At 39.3% G+C, this 24,975-nt stretch overlaps 1 protein-coding gene across 14 annotated transcripts in view; it reads right to left on the bottom strand.

The window, feature by feature from the left end:
- The window catches only part of rbfox3a (RNA binding fox-1 homolog 3a), a 644,989-nt gene that overhangs the window by 65,919 nt on the left and 554,095 nt on the right, over nt 1–24,975 (bottom strand). For all 14 annotated transcript variants that reach the window (XR_011354963.1, XR_011354964.1, XM_069930251.1 and 11 more), the window contains 2 exons: nt 14,993–15,053; nt 10,060–10,113 (listed from right to left, as the gene is read on the bottom strand). Coding sequence is in view for 12 of the 14 variants with exons in the window: in XM_069930251.1 (XP_069786352.1) it covers nt 10,060–10,113; nt 14,993–15,053 (115 nt within the window). In the remaining 2 variants the exon portion in view is untranslated. The remainder of the gene's footprint in view (nt 1–10,059; nt 10,114–14,992; nt 15,054–24,975) is intronic.

Genomic DNA, 24,975 nt, shown 5'->3' on the forward strand with positions numbered 1-24,975 from the left:
TCAAAAGCAAAATGCTGCAGATTCTGGAAATCTACAATGGGATAGAATATGCTAGAAATATTCAGTATGTCAGGCAGCATCTGAAGGAAGAGAAGTAGAGTTAATGTTTCAGTTCAATGACTTCCATGAAAAGTTTATGTTTCTCATTTCCCCTTCCATGGTGAGCTAGAGGCTTATTTAACATCATGTTGATACCATGAATGGAAATGGAACCAGGTAAGTCACCATTACTAAAGCCCCTTTCACACTTGTCAGTGATCCCAGGAATCAATTGCCAATTGGCCTTTAAAGTGGCAAGTGTGAAAGCAAAATCTGCTGAATTGGGATTCTGTAGGCACCGGCTTTGAGATCAGGCAAGTGTGAAACGGGCAAGTGCTTTGCAGGCACTTCCTATTAAAGGTAGAACAGACCAAACGTCAGGGATAAACCCTTGCAAGTGTGAAAGCGTTCAGTGTCCCAGTTAGGAGTGGTCTAGTGTGAAAGGCCAAACCCTCATTCCTATCCCGGGACACTGAACGGCCGATTTACTGGAGCGCAAGTCTGAAAGGGGCTTAAGGCTACAAAGTACCAAGGCAATGTCTAAAGATTAACAGAGCTCTCAAATTTTAATTACGGCCTTGATTATGAGAAGAACTTAAAGGACAAGATGATAAGGAATATATAAAATGATTAGTAAGTAATATTTTATCTAGTTTAGGTACATTAAACTGAATGACATAGATTTGGGGTACCCTAAATATTCAAGTATAATGCAAAAAATTTTGTACCGAAATTTGAGCTCAAAGTAGGGGGTGGGGGGTCGCATTATACACGTGGTTATAATTTAAAAAAAATTCTGCCAGGTTTAACAATAGGTGGCTGCAGATGCATTCTATACAACTTGAAGATGCAACCATTGAAAGCTCTGTGGGTAGTACGATGTTTGCTGGTTCACTTTGAACCACTCATTATCAGTAGCCGACTACATTGACGGCAGCACGACTAGGTTGGGGGGGGAGGAGGGAGGAGAGATGGCAGTCCGAATCAGGAGGGAGAGACGCCAGCGCAACTTGGGCGGGAGCGGGGGGAGAGACGGCAGGGTGTCTAGGTTGGCGGAGAGGGGGGAGAGACGGCAGGGTGACTAGGTTGGGGGAGAGGAGGGGGATAGACGGCAGCGCGACTCAGGCGAGCGAGGGGGGAGAGAGATACCAGTGCAACTCGGGTGGGCGAGGGGAAGGGGTCGTATTATGCACGGGGGTAAAATTTTTCTCCCTTTTTCCCCTCAGAAATGGGAGGGGGTCACATTATACACAAAATGCATTATACACGAATATTTACAGTAAGTGCTAAGAGGTTCAGAGGGGATCTGAAGGAGTTTTTTTTGACCTTATGGGAAGTTGAGGCAGGTGGTCTAATATCACTTAAGCAGTTGAATCATCCAGACATAGAAACTCATGGACCAAATGCTGGTAAATGGGATTAGTATAGACATGGTGGCTCAATGGGGGCCTGTTTCTGAGCAAAGTAACTTTATAATTCGGTGACGGTCAAGAAATAAAGAGGTTTTAAGAAAGAATAATTGGAAATAAACTCCAGTTTTTCCAGCGGAGAGAACCAGATCCTTTAATTCTTGGAGCCATAAACAGAATCACCTGGTTATATTATCCTTCACTTTGACATGTTTCCAAAATTGAGCACTCATGGGAACTATTGTGAGGTTGGAAGCCATCGCTGAAATTGAAGGGAAAATGATTCACCTTGCCTTAAGTCTCGGAAAATCTGCAAGAAGTACCAGGAAGACAAATGTGGTTGCTTGCATGCATTGATAAACGGCTTTGTGTTTGTTTAAGCAAGATTTAACAGCCTTGGTTTTACTGGGAGCTAACCTGTGGCAATCACAAAGAGGATGTTTTTTTTCCAATATAAGATCAAGAGTGTTCCCACATTCTCTTGCCCCTCTCCATTCATTGCATCCTGATGCCTACTATTTGTCTCTGAGCCCAGCTCCCTCTGGAACTCAGTCTCTCACTAAGGAAATGAAAACAACTTGCAGCACAGTTTCTACCCCTGTAATCGAATGATTTGCATTTATTGACTGATACGTTCCTCCTTTTGCATTCTGATCCATTATTCACGAAACATCGTCTACTTTTGCATTGTCGGTTTAGTAGAATGTCTTGTTATGTTTCAAGATTTATGCTCAAGTCATGTGTTTATGAAAATTGCAGTTCCTGGCACCTTGAGCAAACAATCAGCTACTGCACTGCATTAGTCGTCAATGGATTATGGATATTGCAAACCTAAAATCAAAATTCAGAAAATATTCCAGCAGCAGAAATGGACCAAAAGTCTGAGAAAATCTTTGGAAAGATTTCTTTTGGAAATTGACCTCCTGAAATGTAAAGCAACTGTTTTTTTCAAATATCTGCTCCCACCAATTTTCAGAGCAGCATGACATGCTTGCGAACATGGCGATGGACAACCATTTGGCAGTGATTGTTTTATAAAGTTTCTTTACTTTAATCAATTACCTTCTGCAAATACTAAGATCTGCTTTTTTATCAGGTGCATTTCATGAGCAGGAGATGCTTAGTCGCTGAATATGCATTCAGTATTTTAATATTTAATATTGGACTCGGTTTAAAGGCTTAGATTTTTGTTTAGAATTTTTAAATGCTGCCATTTTGTGTAATTTTGCATAGATTTGCATAGTGTGACAATAGGCTTTGCATTGAATATGTCAGGTTGAATTCCACTTACATCAGCCGGACCGACTGATCCAATCCTTAAATCCATTTTAATGTTCCTGTTTCTGGATACCTCAAAATAGCTACAGCACTCAGAACTATTTCCATGAGTCAACTGCACAGATTAAAAGCATTTTAAACAAAGAGCAAATCACCTCACACATGAAGAGTTCCATACACGCATCTCGTTGGCATTAACACACTTGTACAGACAGATTTTGTTTTCAGCTTTCTTTGATTCCTAGAATTTGCATACCTCCTAAAATCAGCTGATAAGATGAGCATTTTACATTTTGAAAGCTCATCTTTGATTTTCCTGTCAAAATTCTTTCCACAAAGATATACTTTGAGATGATCTATTCAAAGTAATTGCGCTGGCATTCTGCAGCTCCCTCTGCCTCCTGCGGTCTGCCACCTCGTCCCTGCTACATTCTGTTCACAGAGAAAACTTGTTCACAGTTGCTTTACCCATATGTATCTCCCAATGTTTAAATAAAGAGGTTGCAATTAAGAGGCACCTTTCACAACCTTGGAATATTCCCGTCCTTTTCAGTCAACAATGAACCTATTTTTAAAGTATAATTAATGCTAGAATGAAGGGAAATGCAGCAACAAGTTTGGAAGCAGCAAGATGTTGCAAAATGCAAGGTTTAGGTAATTTGCTTTTGTTAATGTAATATGTGTGATCTGATAGCAGCAGCTCTCCTATTTAAATAGTGCATTGAAGCCTTTAAAATCTCATGTTGAGAAGGAAGGTGGGACTTAAAACAGGGTGCTCCTCAGAAATGCAATAAACTATTTTAATTTTTAAAATGTAGACATATCTCACAGTAACAGGCCTCTTTGGCCCACAAACTTGTGCGCTCAATTACACCCAACTGACCTACAACCCAGATACATTTTGAAGGATGGGAGGAAACCAGAGGACCCAGAAGAAACCCATGCAGGCACGAGGAGAACGTACAAACTCCTAAATCCCGGTGGCTCACGCTGTGACGGTGTTGCACTAACTGCTATGCTACCATGCTGCCCTTCAGGACATCTGAATGTACAGCATCTGCCTGTGTCCTGGAGTAAGATTTAGCACCTTGTATTCATGACCTTGTAGCTGCCACTGATCAGTGGCCTTGAAGTTTTTCATCTGTCAATCTACAATCAGGGATCATGGCAGCACTGACCCTGACAGGGTATGCAGCATCCGGACAACAGTACACTTAGCATGGGGTTCAAGCATCATTCCTGGCATCCATTTGTCTCTGCACACTAGAGTTCTGTCTCCAGTATGTCCAGAACCCCTCAGCTTTCTCTAAGTGCAAATCCAATTAGGCAATATTCTTCTTTTTTATCTGCAAGAAAGTCATGGAAGCTGGTGTGGGCTCTTTTTAATCCGTCTGTTGCCAAATCACCCTGTCCCAAGTCCCACTGTAGGTAGAGTGAAAATAGGAACTCCTGACCCTTTGCCAAAGTTTGCCTGGTGAATGGTGGAAGGAAATTCTTTTATAGCCATTGTGGAACGAGCAGAAACTTGGCATATAAAGCCTGAAATGAATACAGCTTTTCTCTGGGAACAAAAATAGTCATTAAGGGATCAGGCATCGGTGATTCGACCACCTCTGGAGATGTGAAAGCTAAGAAAGGTACACATGCATGGCGAGAACACAGTCTCATCAATTCTCTCTAACAACGTTTAAGACCCTTGTTAAACCAGACTAATCATGGCAGTGTAAATGTGTCTTGAAAATTTCAGTCCAGTGCCAAAGTGATCCTAATTGCCTTGTCCCTTGCAGCTGGAGGTGGCATAATGCTGCTTCGGTTTTGCCGAACAGAAGGAGCTAATAAACAACCTGGGATCCAATACACATCACTGATGGAATATCACATCCTTTGCATCAAGCCACTGTTTATATTTCCTTCTGGCACAAAACTGACAAGTTGACATGCTGGCAGAACTTGTACTGACCAGAATATTAACAAACTTACTCACATTGGCCACTCTGGCCTCTCTGGTGACATTTTGAGCACCATTGTGTGGCTTGTGAGCAAGTATTCAACTTATCGGTGCATCATACACATTTCTGCAAAGCCAAGAAAAATGGATGCTTGCGGTTAATGTGCCCAATATAATGTAGATAATTTTAAAGATTGGAGCAGAATTCAGATGATAGATGCCAAATAATCCCTTCTGTGTCAGCGCCACAATGGAGGGATATTTCCTTGCACTATGCCCCATCGTTTGAAGCTTCTTGCTGCAGACATTCTCATTCACAGTTTGGTTAATCTATTTTCAGGGTCGAATTGTTTGGATCAGAGCACTCTCAATCACAATTACTTCATTGCAACCAAGAACAAGTGACTGAGCTATCGCAGCTGTGCTGATTATTCAATTAAAATGCTAATCAAGAGAAGATTAAACAGTGGATTAATCATCTTTTTGAATCAGTCACACATTTGATCGGGTATTGTTAATGTTCAATGGAAGATGGCTGACATCAGTGGAACAAAAATAAGCAAGCTTTCCAATCTCGTTCAGCATTGGGTTAATCAACTAATTGATAACACTGCACATAAATTATTGCTTCAAATGTTTAACTGACACTACATGTGAACCCAGTTTAACCAATGCTCTGCAGACCAATGGTGAGGACCACATTAATGGGGAGGGAGTAGGGTAGGGGCAGTGGGACATAAATGGACTGGCTTGTTATTGACAGTGGATGAAGAGCCAAGACTCATCAACAAATTGGACATGATAGTGCAGGACAAATCATAACTTTGTGTCCACAAATAATCAATACTGTAGAAAAGTAGAAAGATTGGCAAGAGAAGTATAAACTTAAAATAGCACTTGTCCAAGGTACCCACTTCCCGTGCTGCTGGAGTGGTGTATTTAAGGTTTGATAGCCAGGGCATGTGCCCTGGGCACCACTTGAAGGGGGGGGGGGGTGTCACTATCCTTGCCTTGCCCATCGATCCTAGTCCTGGCCGTCTATTCCCCCCACCCCCCCCTGCATCTAACTCCAGATGCCCGACTGTGTAGGCCTCACTGATTCGACCTAGCCCTGTCCATTGCCCCTTCCCAATAATGCCTGACCACTCCGGGATTGAGCTGTGTGTCGTTACCTTTGGAACACTTTTCAATTTAAAAGGGTGGAAAATTGTTAAAGTATAACTTTTAAAATATAATGGAATTTTTAGAAATTAAAAAAAAGCTGAAAACAATATAAAAAAGTGAATTAAAAACCAATTTCAAAGAGAAAGTGGAGCCAAGGGGCAGGCTTCAAATAATTTTTTTGCATTTGGCTTTTTTTAAATTTAGGCTCCTTGAAAATCAGTTTACCCACTGAAAGAGAACAAGATCTTTCAGTGTTAAGGCCTGAGTCTTGATAGCGTTTCAGCTCGAAATGTCAAGCATTATTTTTCTCCCACTGATGCTTGCCCCGCTGAGTTCGTCCAGTAAATTGTATTTCGATATAGATTACAGCGTCTGTAATCTCCTGTCTGACTTTAGTTCCCTTGCTGTTCGCAAGAGTTACAATAAAACTCCGCAAACCGCTAATTGTTTGACATATGGTTGAAAAGTGACTTTATCAGGACTCCCTCCAAGCTCTTTGAGTACCCCATTTACTAATTGGGCAGCTACCCTTGGATGAAACCACAGCCCTACTACTTGTACTCATTTGACACTCACAGGGGTCCTGTTTCCATCACACTCCCTTGAAATTCAATGGGCCACTTATTCCACTGCTCTCTATAAACTCTTTTGTTTCACTGGAAAATGTATCATCTTTAAAACGTGAATTAAAAGTGTATTGATGTGTGAAAAGGGTAATATACTATAATCTGAAGAAGTACCATTTCACCGCCGTATTGTGAAGTTGACAACACTGCCTACTAACTGGTTGGAAGACACATCACCTGCCAATCAAGGTTTGGCCTGGCCCCACCCTGCCCCACCCATTTGTACACACTTTGCTGCTGGCCAATTTAAATTCCTTTGTACTTGGCCTTTGTAATTGGCTTAACCTTGTTGGCACCCTGTAAATTACTTGGGCTGGACCTCTCAGCCCACCTGCACTTGGCCTTGGGCCTTGGCTTAACTGAGCCATTGGTACCCTGTAAATGACCTGGCCTGGACTTGACCCCTCCCCCCAGCCCTCAGCACCATAATGGGTGCCACATTTCCTCAAATTGCCCTCTTTACCATCTTGGAACCACCCTGCTTCACTCCAGGGTTAGAATCGTTGAATGGTGCTGGAGAAATTGTTAGTAAGATGTGGACTGTTAAAGGGCTGTGAGCATTTAATTAGTGTCCCTAGTAACATAAAGCCGAGCCTGCACTGAGTCAAGGGGTGGCGGGTATCATATTGTTTTTTCCTTGATTGTTGTATGTACCCAGTTCATTATGTGTGTGTGCGTGTGCTTGTATTTCATCCCCATTGCAATTTTCCCATGTTTGTCTATAAATTGTATTAGGTGTGTGTTTCATGGCCGGTGAGATTTTCCCATGCTTGCTATAAACTGTGTGTGTGTGTTTTCTCCATTACCATTTTCCCATGCTCATAAGTTTTCACAGGGATGGGGGTGCAATTTCAGTGCTTGCCATAGATGTTATTTTCCCGAGATACATCACTGAGTGGACGTCCTCTTAGGATAGGATCAGTTAACATTCGGCCTGTGAATAATAGCTTGTCTAAGATTTCAGGAACGGCCCTCAGTAATGAATGAGAAAACAAGTGAAAATCCCCTCAGGTTAATATTTCCAGCAACACTAAGTGTGATCAACAAGGATTTTAAAGGAAATATTGGCAAGCCGAAAATTTGAGGAAAGCACAAAATTCAACAACATTTACCTGCCTTTGAAGCTGTATTTGCTGAGTTATGTTGAGGGAAATGACATCCCCTGATCACTTAATATGTCCTAAAAAATAGCCATAATATTTACATGGCTATGTATCACAACAAAATGTCTTCAAGTAATGCACAGAATAACTCTCAAAACTGGAGAATTAAAAGTGGAAGCTCATTTTAGGGAAATATGATTTGTTCACCAATGCTCACCATTCTTCACACTTCCCTTGAGTTTTGGCTAATGACAAACAAAAGCAAAACCCGTGTTCAGATAGCATCTTTAATGTGGAAAATATTCCCAAGAAACTTACTTAAGCTTTATCAAGCCAATCTGTTACCGAGCTACCTGGAGGAATTAGGAGGGAGATCCACAAAAAATAACATATTTAATGAGCATTTTATAGGACAGAGAGGTGGAGTCTATTTATATGGGTATTCCAATTTAAGTCCATAACTGCAGAAGGTGTCATCGCCACCACCAATGATTGATTAAAATTGGGATGGAAGAGGGAATAATTGGGCACATTGGAGATACTCAGAGAGATAAAGGACCAAAGAAAGTTAGTGAGGACATGGGGAGAATTGAAAACAAGACCAAGAGTAAGAATTAAGAAATTGCTGAACTAATGTGGATCTGTTAATACTGGGAAAGTATGAAAAGTGAGTTTGTAACAAGGGTGTATAAATGATGTGCACATTCCCACTGAATAATAAGTGTTCCTCACAAGACATGCATGGCCAAGACTTACAATGACCATGTTTTGACAGGTAAGATGTCCTTCATGATGTATTAATCATGAAGGAAGATCGCCAGTGGCTACACTTTGTGAGGAACTTGTGGAGATTCGGCACGTCACCACAGACTCTTGAAGAGTTCGACAGGCGTACATTAGAAGTTGCATCACTGTCTAGCATGGAGATGCCAATGCTCTCAGGCTTAGAGGACATCTACCAGAGGTGGTGTCTTAAGAAAGCAGCCTCTATCCTCAAAGATCCCCACTACTCAGGCCATGCCTTCTTCACTCTGCTACCATCAGGCAAAAGAAACAGGAGCCTGAAGACGAGAACTCAGCAGCACAAGGACAGCTTCTTCCCCGCTGCCGTCAGATTCCTGAATGAACAATGAGCCACACACACAGCTTTGCATTATCTCTCTCTTGCACGACAATAAATTCTGATTCTGATAAACAGGTAACAGTGATCAAATGTCCAAACAGCTGGGCATTTGATCTGAAGATATTCCAAATGGAAAATATGCGTTTAAAGAATTTTTTAAAAATCAGTGATGAAAAGTAACAACGTAACTATGAAACTATCAGAAAGCCAATAAAAACTCCTCTGGTCTGGCTTAGGTGCGACCACACCTATGTGATTTGCAATTGAGTTCATAGAGGAACTGGGAATTGTCAATAAATGCTGGGCTTGTCAGCAAGATAAGTTTCCCACTAACAAATAAATGAAAAGGTAAAAAACTATCTGAAAATATGATTTCAAATGGCCTTTACCCCACTGTGCTGAGATTTTCTGAAAATAAGTTTGTTCTGTGGAGATATTTTACTCAATTTTAGGATGAACTCATATTAACATAGAAGAAATTCCACTTAATCTTTATTCGGTGTTTCTACTAGATGGATCTCACATATTGCAATCTGGATAATGACTCAACGAAATTTAGTGCCAGATAGTGCCTGCTGTATGCAATCATCCCTCGGCGGTTCATCTTGAATTCATGAAACTATTTGGAAGTCAACAAGCAGATCATTGGATACTGGTTACAGCAGTTTAAAAACTATACTCGAGAGTTTTTAAATCAATTTCTAACTGCAAGAAGGTTTCAGTAAGCAAAACAAGGAGATATTTATGTAAAATATTGGGCAGAAAATTGGGCTATGTGGGGCAGCTGAGATGGGATATAATCTGTTTAAACGGGTCCATTTGTCATTGTAGTGAAGCAGATTTGACTATAATAAAACCAAGCCTGGAGATGAATGAAGGGGGAAATCCTTGTCAATGGCTTTGGATATACAGTCACTGATAGCACTGAATTCCAGTCTAGAGAGCTTGTTGATAAACAGTGATTAATTACTGTCTATCCAATTTATTTCTTTTGAAAGTATATTAAATCCTTCTGTAATTATGTGTGAATATATCAAGGAATGTGGCCAGGCAAAGATGGCCTCTCCGGGGAATGCAGAACACATGCCAGCATTTAAACTTGGTAAACTGCAGTGCTACCAGTTAGGGATGAGTAAAGATTTGTGATAAATTAATCAAGTGAGCTCGACAGACTTGCCTTGCTTTGAAATGAAAGGCGGTATTCATTAAAAATGATTTGGTACAGAATTAGGAAAAAGAAATAAAAATGAGAAATGAGCTCCCTCTGTCACCTGCTTTCATTTCAATCATTCTGTTTTCTTTTCATTTTTGCTTTCCTGCAGGTTTCTTTATTGCTTTCACTTATGTTCTGACTTGTAAAATTATTTACCTGCATAAAACTCTGGGCCGTAGACAGCTCCGACCACTGGATTTAATTTCCAGCCTGAAAGAAGAGACAGGTCCGATGTGAAACAGCTTTGCAATAGCAAACTTCATTCATCATTGCTAAGCTCCGGTACTTAGTACTTGCCTTACCCACAACTGAATAACCACTTTCACACACTCAGGGCTGGTAATTACAGCGGAGTTCTAGCTTTGCAATCAAATTTATTTATTAGAATGCATAACTTTGGCTGTCGCCCATGTAGCTCAAAAAACTCAATAGGATTGAAGCCAAACAAATACAGGAGGACACTGAGTTAAAAGAAAAGGTTAGTTCAATAGGCTCAAAAAGAATAAAAAATAAATGCAGGAAGATCATTTGGTATACAGCAATATTTAGGCAACATTTGGTGGATAAACACAACTATTTCCAGCTGGCAAAGTTAATTCAGTTCGCCCATTGTAATGGTTGATCTCCCTGCTCCAAGCCTATTTATTCACCGTTAATCTGATCTAAGAGTTGTCGTCAGAGGGGAGATGGTGTCTGTTTACTCTGCAACAAAATCATGAAGCCCCTTTATATAGGGGTTCTGCTACAAACAGTGCTGGTCCTAGTCTATTTTGTGCCATAGGCCGGGCTGACTGGGCTGAGCCGTGGCAGCAATACCTGGTGTGACATTCGACAGGTGCCGTGCCACTTCCTCCCTCCGCCTTACCAGATTAACGTGCACGCTTATAGTGAGCTAGTCAGAACTACGTCATTTATGATGCAGAGGTGCTGGGGCTGTTGCAATCTCTCTTCAACAGTCCCCCTCTGAAGTCTGCGCCCTAGGCAGCTGCCTAGTTGGTCTGATGGTAGCGTCAGCCCTGGCTACAAATTAAAAATGTCGAGATTATCTCCTCACCTCTCTATGGTGACGAGAGTCTGTTTAAAAGTTATTGCGTGCTTATTTAAAAGAAAATTCATTTGATTTTCAAATTGCCATGAAAAATAAATGAACCTACATATTAATTATTCTTGATACAGTGGTACAAGCCATGACATTACAACCTGGGTTTTCTGATAGGGGATCATTTGAATGCATTTGAAATAATGCTGATCAGATATCGTACACTAATAAGCCAAGAAAATTAAAACTCAGGATGCAGGTACATTTCTATGGAATAGCTAATATTGAAGTCAAAATTAAAATCATCTTAAAATAAAACCGAAGGATTGATTCTACAATCAGATGCACTTGTGAGAAAGCATTTTGCAACACAGTCATTCGTGGAATAAAGTGCAAATGTCCTCTGCTCTCATGAATTTCAATGTTAAAGATCCTTTAAAGCAAAATTTCGATGCACTGGCTATTGCAGCGATATTGAAGTTCTGTGTGATTCATCTTAACAATCAATGAAGTTTAACTTCCAAAACTAATATATACTGTAGATTTCTAATGTATAATTTGCATGCTTTAATTTAAACTGCAAAATGAAGTTTCATTCAATTAGTGAGAAAAATAAAATCCGATTATCATTTATTGGATTTCTCAAAATGTTCTGTGAAATTCTGATGCAGTTTAGCACTCCTGTATATCCAAAACCTCTGTTTGCGCGAAAGCCGCACTGTGATTCTGGGAGAATATTCTCAGCGACACTAGGTATTATTCTATTTAGTAGAATCCTAGCGAAGATTTTGCCTGCAATGGAGAGCAACGTGATTCCCCTGTAGTTTGAGCAGTCTGATTTCTCGCCTTTGTTTTTGTACAGGGTGATGATGGTGGCATCACGAAGATCCTGAGGCAGTTTACCTTGGTCCCAACAAAGCTTGAAAAACTCATGCAGTTTGGCATGCAGAGTTTTGCTAAACTTCTGATTTAAGTATTTGGATGTGACTCTTAAACAACTTATTGAAAAGATCTTTAAGAATCAGCTGCTTAACTATTTTAAATACAATGATCTACGTCACAGAGAAATTCTTGGTTTTTGTTGGTAATTTTTGCTCGGTTGAATTTAAAATAAAACTCCTGTTTGATAAACTCCTGATTAAGAGTAAATTCTCTTTCAGAAGTCAACCTCTTGTCATCAAAACACTATTTGCTGATATTATAAAATGATTAGGTTTTTGATACAAATGAAGAGAGCAAAATTGATGTCGGTATTATGTTTTAAATTGATGATATTCTTTCTCATTATAATATCAATCAACTTACAGTTGGAATACAGCAATCTTGATTTCACCTCAAGGTCAATTCTACCACTTATTTCCAATAAAAACAAAACAATAAGGTGGCTGGCAGTCCACTGAGAAATAAGTGAAGGGATTCATGGTTCATAGCCGAGCTATTGACATTCTATTCACAGTTCTTGATTTGAAAACGTAAAGGACAAAGAACCTAAATGAGGTGAAACAGCAAACTTGAAATAGCTCTAATTATTTAATAACATTTTCAGCCTATTTCATAGCATTGAACACCATTGATGAGTGGAACAAAATACCATCAGTTCGTTTAGAATTTCTTCTATTCAAAAAGATTCTTTTGTCGCTAGCAGTTGGAGGACTGCCAATTCAATTAAAGTTTTCCCATTCCAGTGGGAGTAGGAGGAAGACCTTGGAACTCAGAGGGAAAAACTCCAATAATTGCAAGCTCTAGAGGATCTGCACGTTCAGGAAATCCTGCTTTCCTGGATTTCGGAAATAAACAGTTTCATATTTGGAGAGTCCACATAGGGCCATCATTTTTGTACATTTTTCGCTTGTTTGAAGATTTGTTGCTAGCCATTGGACCTGGATTTGTTTAAAATTCTTCCTCTTGAAAATCCATGGAAACAACCATTTTTGTCAAACAGCAGCGAGGACATTTTGCCCCAGATTTCTTAACATTTCTTTACATTTATTGCAAAAAAAAACCATGGGGAAATTGAATGGCTTAATAACCACTTGTGTCCTAAAATTACACCATGAGATAATGGTGTACAAGCTCTTAATGTGTTCCCTTAAGGCATTCATTTCTCTTTGCTGTTTTACTGGCAGCATTAACTCATTTATTTTAAATAAGCTGATGCCACTAACATAGTAGAATGGGGAATTTTAGATGTGCAAGTTACAACATATCCCAGAGCGTAATAGGCCACTTTTGACAAGGAAACACATTGGAAGTTGAGCCGCTTTTGGTTCTCTAATCTCTTTAACTGTTTCAAGAGAATGATCGGAAAGAAAAAGCAACAAAAGCTCACAGAGGAACTATTTATTTACTTTGAGCGCAAGGTTCCTTTGCCAGAGGGCAGAGAAATTGTAAAGAAGTGCTCAACCTGACCCCATTTTATTGGGCAGTGCCAATCTTAATTGCTTCAACAGTATAACACCTCTGATTAATCTGTAACTTGTGAATGAAGCCCAGCTTTGGTTTCACTGCTGGAGAATCCTGCACAGCTTATACAGGGATCGATCATTTGCAGGAGGGCCCAGTTCAAAGCTGTCTTCATGCAAATACTAACCACTGCCTAATTAGTAAAACGACACAGACTGCTTATTCAAAAGAATGCCTTTTGGTGGAATATATTGCTCATTTCAGAGATTTATTCGTCAATATTGAGGATGATTTCGGTGACAGGTCGAGTACCCCTTATCCGAAAGTCCAAAATCTGAAACTTTTTGAGCGTTGACGTGACGCCCCAAGTGGAAAATTCCACACCTGACCTCACTTGCCCATGTGGGGTTCTGACGCTCTGTTGGCGCCAGCTGTATTTATTATTTGGTAAGCAGAGGTCCTTTTTTTTGGTCAGTACCATTATTTTCATGCGAAACCTGAAATTCATCTCCATCTAAAATCCCATGTTTGAGTGTAACATGACCAGCAACGTTATTGTGTTGAAAAAAGTAAAATCCAGTTTACCGTAACCTTTTGATCAAAACACAGCATTGTAGGTGAAGACTGAAAGCCTGCCTTTGTTTGTTGCTGTTGTTTAACATCTGATACAGGTATTTTGCTGACGCCACCATGCTGCTTTATTATTCCCAAATCCAAAATCTGAAACACTTCTGGTCCTGTGCATTTCGGATATTTAGATATTCAACTGTCTCTACAATTAATTGGTACTTTTTACTAATATAAAATGGCTAATCTTTTCACTAGATAAGTAAGTTGGTCCAGGCTCTCATTTCATACGAGGAGAGATTTGTCAGGTATCACTGTCAAATTTTTAAGAAAAGTTTGGCAACATCTTTGGAGTTGCAAACCATTCTGGAGCATACCCAGATAATCAGTGAGATCACTTTTTGTTGTCCCAATGCTTTCATTTTATTTAATAACTGTCTCACATTTACTCTCTCGTGAGGCCCAATCTTGTCAGGGGTGCTAATGCTATGAGGCATTGACACATTTGAACAATTTGATCGGAAGCATTTCTAATTTAGAAGAGTGTTATGTATCACTGTTAAATACTTCTTGCAGGTTTGAAAATATTATAATAGAAGCTGATAAGCCATTAATTTGATGTTGCAGAAATTAATCTGTCCATGGTTTGGCTTGTAAATGTTGTTGTACATTTTTGCTTGCCTCTTCAAGTTTAATTTGGTATAAAACAGGTGACTTTTACCACTGAATATAAACTAATTCTACATTTATTTGCGAAGAGTTAAGTGAACTGCTGCACAAGTTAGAGCAATTATCTATTTTTCCACTACACTTTCCTGATTCACAAAACAAATTCATTAAACTTGTTTTTATTTTTGCGCTTACATCAACACTATTTGCTAACCTAGTCCATGTTCAATTCAAAGGAAAACATTTAGCCATAATTATATCCTTCACTGAGGAGAGCTAATTTTTAATACCCACTCTTAAGTCATAATCTGGTTGTATTTATCATTACAATCAATGCTATATTTTATCACAAGGTTCATCTTAAATCTTATCCACATATATCATTTGGTCAGCAGCTGCTTGTTGCCTTACCATTTGTATATTGATTGGGGGTCTTTTTGTTCGTCATTACTCTTGCTGTTGCATTGTTTACCTGTGATTAAACAGTGAAACAAATCACATTCAGGAATTAATGGGGCTTTCTTTGAGTAAATCATAATGAATTGAATAACCTGTAGTTGACCACACACCCATGCGCGCGTGCACACACACACACACCCCGGCGCGCGCGAAGAGTCTCAGAATTGTCTCTATTCAGTCATGAATAATAATCCTGTATTATTAATTATGTTACAGAGGACTGGAGCAGCTTGTGTGAGTTGCATGATTGTGCTGTAGGCACAATGTGCATTTTGCAGAACACTGACAGGTTGCAGCAACTCATTTAAAGCTAAAACACTATTTACTAACCATGCTATATAATCGCAGAATATAACTACATCCCTAACTATAACCCAGAATCCTGATGGTCAATGATAGCCATGACTCCAAATTTTAATCAAACCATTTCAGGAATTGTAGCGATGCCTAGCTTAAACTAGCAGATAAAATAGTTTCATGTTTTTCATTCGCATTCAAATATTACACAATTCAATTTCACCTTCTTAAAGTGGACCTGAAGTTGCTCCAAAGCAAACACGAACACAGCTGCAAAAAAAAAACAAACTTTGCAAAGCTTGAGAACTCCATTACAGCAAGAAGCACAGCCACGAGCTGCTAACTTACTACAAAGGCTTAAAAATAACTGAATTTACAGTTTCTAATCTTTAGTTTCTGGAATGTTTGAATAGACTACTCCATATAGAGTAAGTGCATATTCTTTAAAATTATCTTGGGATTCATCAGTAAGTGTCACACCACTCTCCCAAATAAGGAGTTTCTCATCATTTCCCAAGCTGTTAACGGGAAAGGAATGCAGCCCAAAAATCCAGCCCACCTTTTCCCTTCCAATCAGCATTTTAAAATTACATTTTTATTATACTCTAAAATTTACTTTCTGAACCACATTTCCTTTTAGCAGTGCATGCAAAAAATACCAGACTTATGTGAGCTTTTGACCTTTTTATTTGGTCCTGCAAACTGCATTACATAATGAGGTAATCTGCTCCCAGAACAGGCTTCCGTCCCATCTTAAACGATTTTTATCCCTTGAATACAGATATATTCAATTTCTATGGTGTTACATTGCAGGCCAGCAGCAATAGAAATTCACCAAGAGACTCTTATTGATTTTATTTTAAAACAATATATTTATTAATAACTACTAATAATATAACACCTTAATTAAGCCCAACTACGTGCGAATATATTTATGTGTGTGGGATACCCACACCATTATAGCTTGGGCACAATTCTGGAAAGTCAGTCCAAAGCTCAGCCTTAGAAATCTTGTGTTGAAACGCACTCTTAAACTGATGCACAGAAGGAATCACGAAGGAGGTGGCAGAGACTGAGTTGCCGGACTGCTGAACAGTCATAAATCCTTATCGAGTTGCTTGCTGAGAAATTTACGTTCGGACGATTGGGAAACGAAACGTGACTTCCACTATGCTTCCAAAAACCACGGCATGGATCAGACGAAGTGACCTTTCTTTTGGTTACTGCATGGTTCAAAAGTCCCCTTCAAAATGACCTTTCCTTTGGTCATGGTGGGGTTCGATAATTCCCCTATCAGGGAGAATCAGCCAAGTTTTCCATTTCACACAGTATCACTCCAGCACCGTGTTCATGAGATGGTTGCTGATCGCCAAGTGTGGAGTTCCTTTAAATGTTTCTCTCACATGTCTGTCTCTCCCACCCCCCCACCCCCCCACCCCCCCCCCCCCCCCGACCTCCCGTCCCTGGATAAAGCAACAAATGTTCTCTCTCTTCCTCCAGAATATCAACTTTGGCAACAGTCAGTACCTGATTGGTGCCACTTGGCTCTCTCCACAGTTGTGAATGGTTGCAGCTGGTACTAACCCTTAAAGTGACAGTCACTAATTGAAACAGGAGCTCGTAATAATGGTTACCACTGAAGCTTGGTCTGCAGCTTTGTGGAAACATTTTCCTGTGCTGTGAACTGATGCCCACTTGGAGACAAATTAAATCTGCCTTGATTTTGTATTTCACCCGTAAGTCCTAATACCAAGAACAGGCAGACAGAGACCAGTAACTTTAGAATGTAACTAACAAAATGAATCAGTGAGACAATGTAAGTAAGGCAGGAAGAAAGTGGGAGAAAGTTTGAACAGATTAATTTACGCTTCAGAAAAGTATCTTAATTCCTCCAAATAATTTGCCAAAATTAGTGAAAATTGACATAACAGCTCCCATTTCTACACTATATATGATTATTGGCAACTTCTGATAGTTGAAAAAATTATCAAAATTATATTTAAGTCAACTTAAACTTATTTTGCTTATAAATTTAAATGTAGACATACAGCATGGTAATAGGCCCTTTCGGCCCAAGAGCCTGCGCCGCCCAATTACACCCAATTTACCTACATCCACGGTATGTTTTTGAAAAGCTGTTGCATTTTTCCATTATTTTGTTGACAGTAAATCAGTTACATTGTCTGGGCAACACTGAGACATTGTTTCATTTTTAATTTGATTTATATATATATAAAAAAACACAAATTTCCTCAAAAAGATTATTTGCAATTCCACTCTAGTGAATTCATGGCAATGAGAGTGATTTCTGTTTAAGTCTGTCATTCTGAAATCCATACTCATGATGCATCTAGATTCACCTTTTATGCAGTTTATTAATTACCTAAATTTTCACCTTTGCAATAAAAACTCTTCAGCAATGCTCATTTAGATACAAAATAGAAAAGCTTGCTCTCTTTAAATGCCATCCTTCAGAGCTCGCTGTAAATTGTATTTAATTATCACAATCTAATAGTATTACATTAAATAAAACATGGCAGCACTGCCACGGATGCGGATCCGCGGAGAGCAGGGAGCAGAGACATAGTGTTCCATCCTTCCAGTCCGACTGGTATCAGCTCCGTACAGGCTTTAAATGGCCTGAAAATGGAACTGACTATGATTTTACTTACAAACACTGGGACCGTGGGGCCTGTGCCCAAGATGGAAGCACCTATTATCAACAGCCACGAGGGGTTGCAGTTTCTATGGAAGTGGTGGACTGGTGCAGGACACCCGAGAGAGCACTCCCCATTTGAGAAGGAGAAGCAGAGGAGATGACCCACTGGGTGGTGACCACAGTGGCTGACCAGCGAGGGGTTCTGCGATTAAAGAAACACACAAGGCAGCGGGCTGTTGGAGACGAAGAATCCATGCAGGCTGCAGGATGCTGGCGACTGCGACCAAGGGATTCACACCAGGTGGCGGTCTGCTGGAGACTGGCTCGAGACCGGCTGAAGGGGCACCAGGTATCGGAACTGGGCTGCAGAAGGGTACTGAGGGAGCTGAAGGGTCCTGATGGTGTGGAAGGATTGGATCTGGAGCTCGGGCTGCTTATGGTTTGGACTGGACTGTGTGTGGCTGCGGGAGCTGTGGAAGCACTGGAGGCAAATCCACGGTGACTCTGGGGAAACCTTCTTTTGCTTCTCTTTCTCAGTAAAAGGCGCTTCAGGCAATTTCTGCCGATGATGAATCTGTCTGCCTTACAGCAGACAAAAGCGAATTTCGTGTAATTTTGCACTGTCTTTATTACTTGACAATAAATTGAATCTTGAATTAAGGCTTCACATTTTCATGATAACATCCCTGTAGTTTTTGTCTCAATTTTTCGATTAACATCATCTCTACTCCGAGCTTTTGAATTTATGCATCAATGGATGCTAATTTATTTCTTCAATTCTCTCTAAGAAATATATTGTGTCTTAGCTGGGAAGTGGGCACAGTTACCCCTGAGGAGTGATGTGCTCTTGTTTTGACTGTTATTTTAGATAGAAAGCATAATTACAGGCTATTTCGGCTCATGAGTCCATGCCGCCCAATTTACACCCAATATCCTACACCCCTGGTACGTTTCAAATGGTGGGGGGAAACTGGAACCCCCGGGGAAAACCCACATGGACACGGGGAGGGGAGCATACAAACTCCTTACAGACAGCGTGGGATTCAAAGCCTGGACCTGATCACTGGTGCTGTGAAGGCGTTGCGCTAACTGCTTCACCAACCGTCCCACCCACATTCATGTTGACTTCTGTGTCAATTTTCACATTGCTCGCACAATGCTGAGAGGTGGGATGTTCTAGGACTTTGACTCAAGTTCAAAAGATGACCATACGAGCCCTAATCTAATGTGTGGGTGACTTGAAGACGATATGAATGTTGCTTTGTGTTTGTGCCTTGTCCTTCTAGGTTTCAGCAGAGGGTTTCTGACACCACCTCCAGGAAGTCATCAGATGCTTTCAGAAATTTCCAACAGCCAAAGCTCATGAAAGGCTCCAAAACAGCAGACAAACAATCCAAATGGTGACACAAGAATGTACATATTCTGTTGTCTGCAGCAAAAGAAAAACAAATTGCTGGAGGAACTCAGCAGGTCAGGCAGCGCCTATGAAGGTATAGCTAGCACCTCGAGATCAAACTGTGCATCTGTCCGCCAATTCTTCACATTTATTTGGCAGCAGCTGATCTCCTGAACTGGTCTTACGATGGTGGCTCACTCAACAGTTTTTGTGATTGCTTTCGAATTGCTAAACAGTACTATAGGGCTGAAAATGGGATTTGGATTCCAAGATCAGCCCAGGCCCAAATTACTTTCTTTTACGAGACTGGGGCAATGGGGGATAGGTAGAGGGCAAATATTGAGTGTGATGTGATCTAGTTGCTTTTCTGTGTTGAACTCTTCCAGATGATATGTTACTAACATTTTGGGAAAGTAGTGTGCATTTTTTTGGGGGGGCTAATGTATTATGATTGTGCCCTCATTGGATGACCTGAACAGAAACATAATAGAGGTGAAAGCCTTGTTTAAAAAATCTTAACAGTTGCTGAATCAGTTTCTTATGCACCAAAAGATTCAAGTACAGTTTCTTTCCTCTGTGGTCAGACTACTCTCCATTATGTGGCCTTTGCTTGGAACTCTCTGTACCTCTGGATTCCTGCACTATCTCTTACTTGCTGTACTATGTATGGGTTGACTAGATGGATTGCTCACAAAGTAAACTTTCTCACTCCACCTCTGTACACATAACAATAAACTTGAACCTGAATCATACACCTATGTGTTTCCTATTGCCTGCAGAGCTTATATATCCCACATCACTGGAAGTGAATTAAATGATAAAGAACACTCCATTTGAGAGCCTGATATAACAGCAGAGAAGGGTACACTGGAGGGAATGCAATATTGGGGCTGTGAGGGGTGAACAAGAAACACGGTACCTGGGAACCATTTCCACTGGGCCATTTGACCTCTGTGCTAGTTACTGCGGAATATTGCATTGAGGTGCCAAGATGCAAGCATCTCTTCCTACATGTGGGAAAACCATCTAAATTCTAGTGACAAGCCTTTACTTTGTGCCTCCTTATTGACATGTTACATGCTCTGCTTTTTATTTTAATGAGAGTGAAAAATGCAGGTCCCCAGTTAAAATCCAATTTCTGTTGGTGAATATGGAAATGACCATTGTGCACCGGATGATGGCATTAGGTGTCCATTTGATGCCAAGCAAACTTTAGACTGGTCAGGCTGAACTGCGCTCAAATGTGCCCAGTCCAATGTTCGGATTATGGCCAACCTGCCTAGGTGTGATTGTTATTATAATCTAACATTTGAAGTGGCATTTTTTTTGTACAAATCATGCATAAAATGCACCTGCCAGTAAGTTCAGATTCTGGCACATATCTTCAAAATCAATACAATCACTTCAAACATTAACCAGTGATCATTTTTTTTTCTTTCACGGCTAATTTGCAAAATTGTCTCTGAATTTTGTACTAATAAAAATGGTAAACATTTTAGGGAATTAGCTTTCCATAAGCATGAAAGATTTTTGATGAGTTATTTTAAAATCTGGTAATAAAAGCCATAATGTTGTGAACATGGTTCGCTTAGACATAAAATGCATATTGTGGCCTGTTTGTTTTAACTGGGGACTTAGTGATGACTGACAAAGGCTGTCATGTCACAGTAAATTAATGTGCAAATTAAAGACAGATAGAAGGAATGTCGAACATTACATTTTATTAAAATATTGTGTACATTCAGTGCAGCCAATCTTGGACATTTCTTACAGTACTAACTGAGAGAGTGAAATGAACCCTATACATAGTTGCTTTCTCCAAAGGGTTAACATAGAATCCTTGACCACTCGTTACTCCTAAAAGCAATTCTTCACATCAGATATAAATTAATCTGTACGTATGTCAATTAGAGCATCCAAGGATCGGAAAAAAATACCTTGCCTATGTAGTCTAGATTATTGGAAGATATTACATTTTATATCACAAGATAAAGGATGTAATATCTTCCCATAAACCTGAATGCACATGATATTCGGTGAGTGGAAACAATGAATTAGACCAAAGTTACTGCTAGTAATTTAAATAATTTACTTACTTTTAATGAAAAATAACAATGAGCACAAATAGTACATTTATAAACCCACAAAATAAAGCAAGTTAATAAAGGAGTCTCTGTACTTCACTCAATACAAACATATCTTGAAACACACTCACTGATTTTCACTACTTCAGCTCCTGATTAGCTTTATTTCTGATGTTGTCAGTTTTAGTGCAATACCTTCAGAGAAAGCCATACTCTAGATTCCTGTGAAACAAGCTCATGACAAGAGACTGGAAAACACTAATTCTCATCATTGTATTTGGGCTTTAAATATTCTCAAGATGCAGGGCGATGCTTGCCGAAACTAAAATAGTTGCCAAACAAACCTAAACTGTAAACAACCACAACCCCCATCCCTGGCTGCTCATAATTAAATGAATAACACAATCCAATAATGAGTTACAAGAACGTAAGGAAACCAACCAAGTAGTAATCATAGCATAACAATGGTCAAGGCAAGCAGATTAATGTTGGTAAATTCCTGAATTCCCATATGCATTAACAAACCACTCCCATGTGTTCCATGCAGAGTGACAAACCAGATGTAATCTCAATAAAAGGGATGCATTCTCTTTAATTTTCTCTCTGTTGTAGAAAAACTTCTTAGTATTGTAAATGCTTAACTCATCTGCAAATTGACTGGAACATTTGCTCCGTTCTAGTGAGTTCTTGGTTCACCAGGAGTGTTCCTTTTTGATATGAATGTAATGTAATGATGCAAAGCATATTCATGACCAGAACAGTCTATTCAGTCCAACCTTTCCACATCAGAATCTATCTAATTCTGTCAGCATTTCCTCCTATTCATTCCTCCCTCATTTATTTATTTAACTTTACCTTAAATGGATCCAATTCTTCCCAAAAGTAAACCATGTGGTGGTAAATCCCATAGGGCCACAAAGCTCTTGGATTAAAAAGTTTCCACTGAATTCCTTATTGGGCTTATTAGCAATTCTTAACTTTTTATGATCAAACATTTTCTGTTTATAGGGTCTTGTTTGGTCAAGAGTGCCAGTGAGTGCAGTTCATCCTGGAAGTTGTTAAAATAACTCATTTGTTCAAAAATGATAACACTATGGATTACTAATTAATCATGTGCACCTTGTTCCCTTAAATAGGTGGAAATCCTTTTCCTTCAAATCCGTTCCCAGGTATGGTTCCAGAGGTGGTTTTGAACTGAGAACCAATCGGAGAAGAGTTTGTGTGGAGCCTGATCGATGGGAGGGGGAGAGGGAAGGTATGGTTCCAGAGGTGGTTTTGAACTGAGAACCAATTGGAGAAGAGTTTGTGTGGAGCCTGATCGATGGGAGGGGGAGAGGGAAGGTATGGTTCCAGAGGTGGCTTTGAACTGAGAACCAATCGGAGAAGAGTTTGTGTGGAGCCTGATCGATGGGAGGGGGAGAGGGAAGGTATGGTTCCAGAGGTGGTTTTGAACTGAGAACCAATCGGAGAAGAGTTTGTGTGGAGCCTGATCGATGGGAGGGGGAGAGGGAAATAACCATATTGTCTATTGATGATTTGCATACCAGAGGTTATATGGAATATTTTTCATTTATGGTCCAATTTGTAACAAATGTTCAATTTTTTCATTCAATAAAAAGTATATAATTTATATATTTAAAGGCACACATCTATTTTGAATTTGATCAAACTGGAAGATTTTATTCTCTACAAAACAATAAATTCTTAAGGAATGGGATTCTACAATGAATATACATTTTAATTAACATATTATTAATTAAGTGGTAAAATAGCAGAATACTTAAATTTGGTAATGAATAGAAAAAAGTATAAAGAAACAAATTACTTTCTCTTGAAACCTTTGAAAAAGCTTGCTTGTAAGAGGAATCAGTGCATATGTTATAACTTCAAAGCACATGCTCACGAATTACAGTATATTAAACTAAAATTGCTTTGCTTATATAATGCTTGGCATGAATAAAACTATTAAAAGATGTATCACATATGGCATGAACTTCATAAATGAAAAGAGAGATGGAAATAGATACTGTATCTGTAAGTGCCACAAAAATAGCATGGATTCGTCATGATGGACTAAAGAGTCCAGGCACAGTGTCTGAAACACCAAGCCGTGAATCAGGATCATTTCCCACCAACAGAAAAGCCTGCTGTGCAGTTATGAAATTTAAAAACAAATTTCACTCTCTGCAAAGTCAACAAAACCTGCTAAAATAAGCATGTTCAGCTGTGACGATTAAATAATATGTGGTATTCATTGGTAAACTCCCACTTATTTGAAAATGTACTTTGAACATAGTTAAATTACGTGAAAGCTTTTCAAATTGCTTGGTTTTTAAAATGAGAAACAGAGCACCGATTAGACAGGTTATCTTTAATTTGGTAACACAATCTACTCAAAACTTAAATGTTGAATTATGACGACAGTACACTGGATGCAATTTGATGTTTGAACCATTTTCACACGCTACATTGTTGACAAATTAATATTTTTACGTCTATGTTGGTTAGTAAACCTGAGCATTGTAATGAAATTTCAGGTTTTGGAATTCGACTCTGATAAATGATAAAGCAGGAAGGTCTGTGGTAAATATTTAAACTGACATTGATACCGAATATGTGTGTTCATTCACAACTACATGAATTGGTCAATATCCATTTGAAACAGGACTGATATCAACAAAAATTGTTAGAAATTAACAAATAATTAAAGAGGCACGTTGATTTTAATCTTAAAGGGATCTTATAAATAAGTACATAATCTGTTGTATCAGTACCTATAAATTGTTGATCCATTGTAGCAGATTGCATAGGTCTGCAATTGTATTAATCTGTCATGAATGCCAAGATACCGTTCTTTTATATTTCAGAACTCTCCAGCAAGTGATTCAGCAAAGGGAGACAACCTGAAGTCTTAGGATATTTATATTCTTCATGTTTTCCCCTCAGCCTGGCCAATTTTAAGTGGAAGGAATTGAGCATTCTTATTATGCCGTAGAATTGTTGGTCAATTCCCATGGGATTCATTTATTATCGGAGTTCATTAGTGAGGTGTAAGAAGGACACAAAAACTCATGGAAATGAGCAATAACAACATCAGAGTAAACAATCACAGAAACACATCCTTTGTGGTCAAAGCTCTCTTCATATCTTCAACCAAAATCACTTGCTCCTTCATCTCAGCAAAACAAGTGTCTGAATTTGCTGAAATCTTTTTTGGAAAACAAAGCAGTGGGCATGATAATTGTCCCCAGCACAGGAAGTATTTGAATACCGCTCTATGACTGTCTAAAATGACATCACCATCAGGAAAAAAACTACAAAGTGGCCCTGTCCTACTTAATTTTTAAATCCATGGACTTAATTTCCATGAGCATCAGTTGAACACAAAAAAATGAATAATATCCTGCCTTTATGAAGCTCAGATTTTCTTAAATTTAAACATTCAGGTTTTCCATGGGGAATGATATACTGTTAAATCAAGTCAGACTTACTGAACTAA

Source organism: Narcine bancroftii, chromosome 3, assembly GCF_036971445.1.
Source record: "Narcine bancroftii isolate sNarBan1 chromosome 3, sNarBan1.hap1, whole genome shotgun sequence".
Lineage (NCBI taxonomy): Eukaryota > Metazoa > Chordata > Chondrichthyes > Torpediniformes > Narcinidae > Narcine > Narcine bancroftii.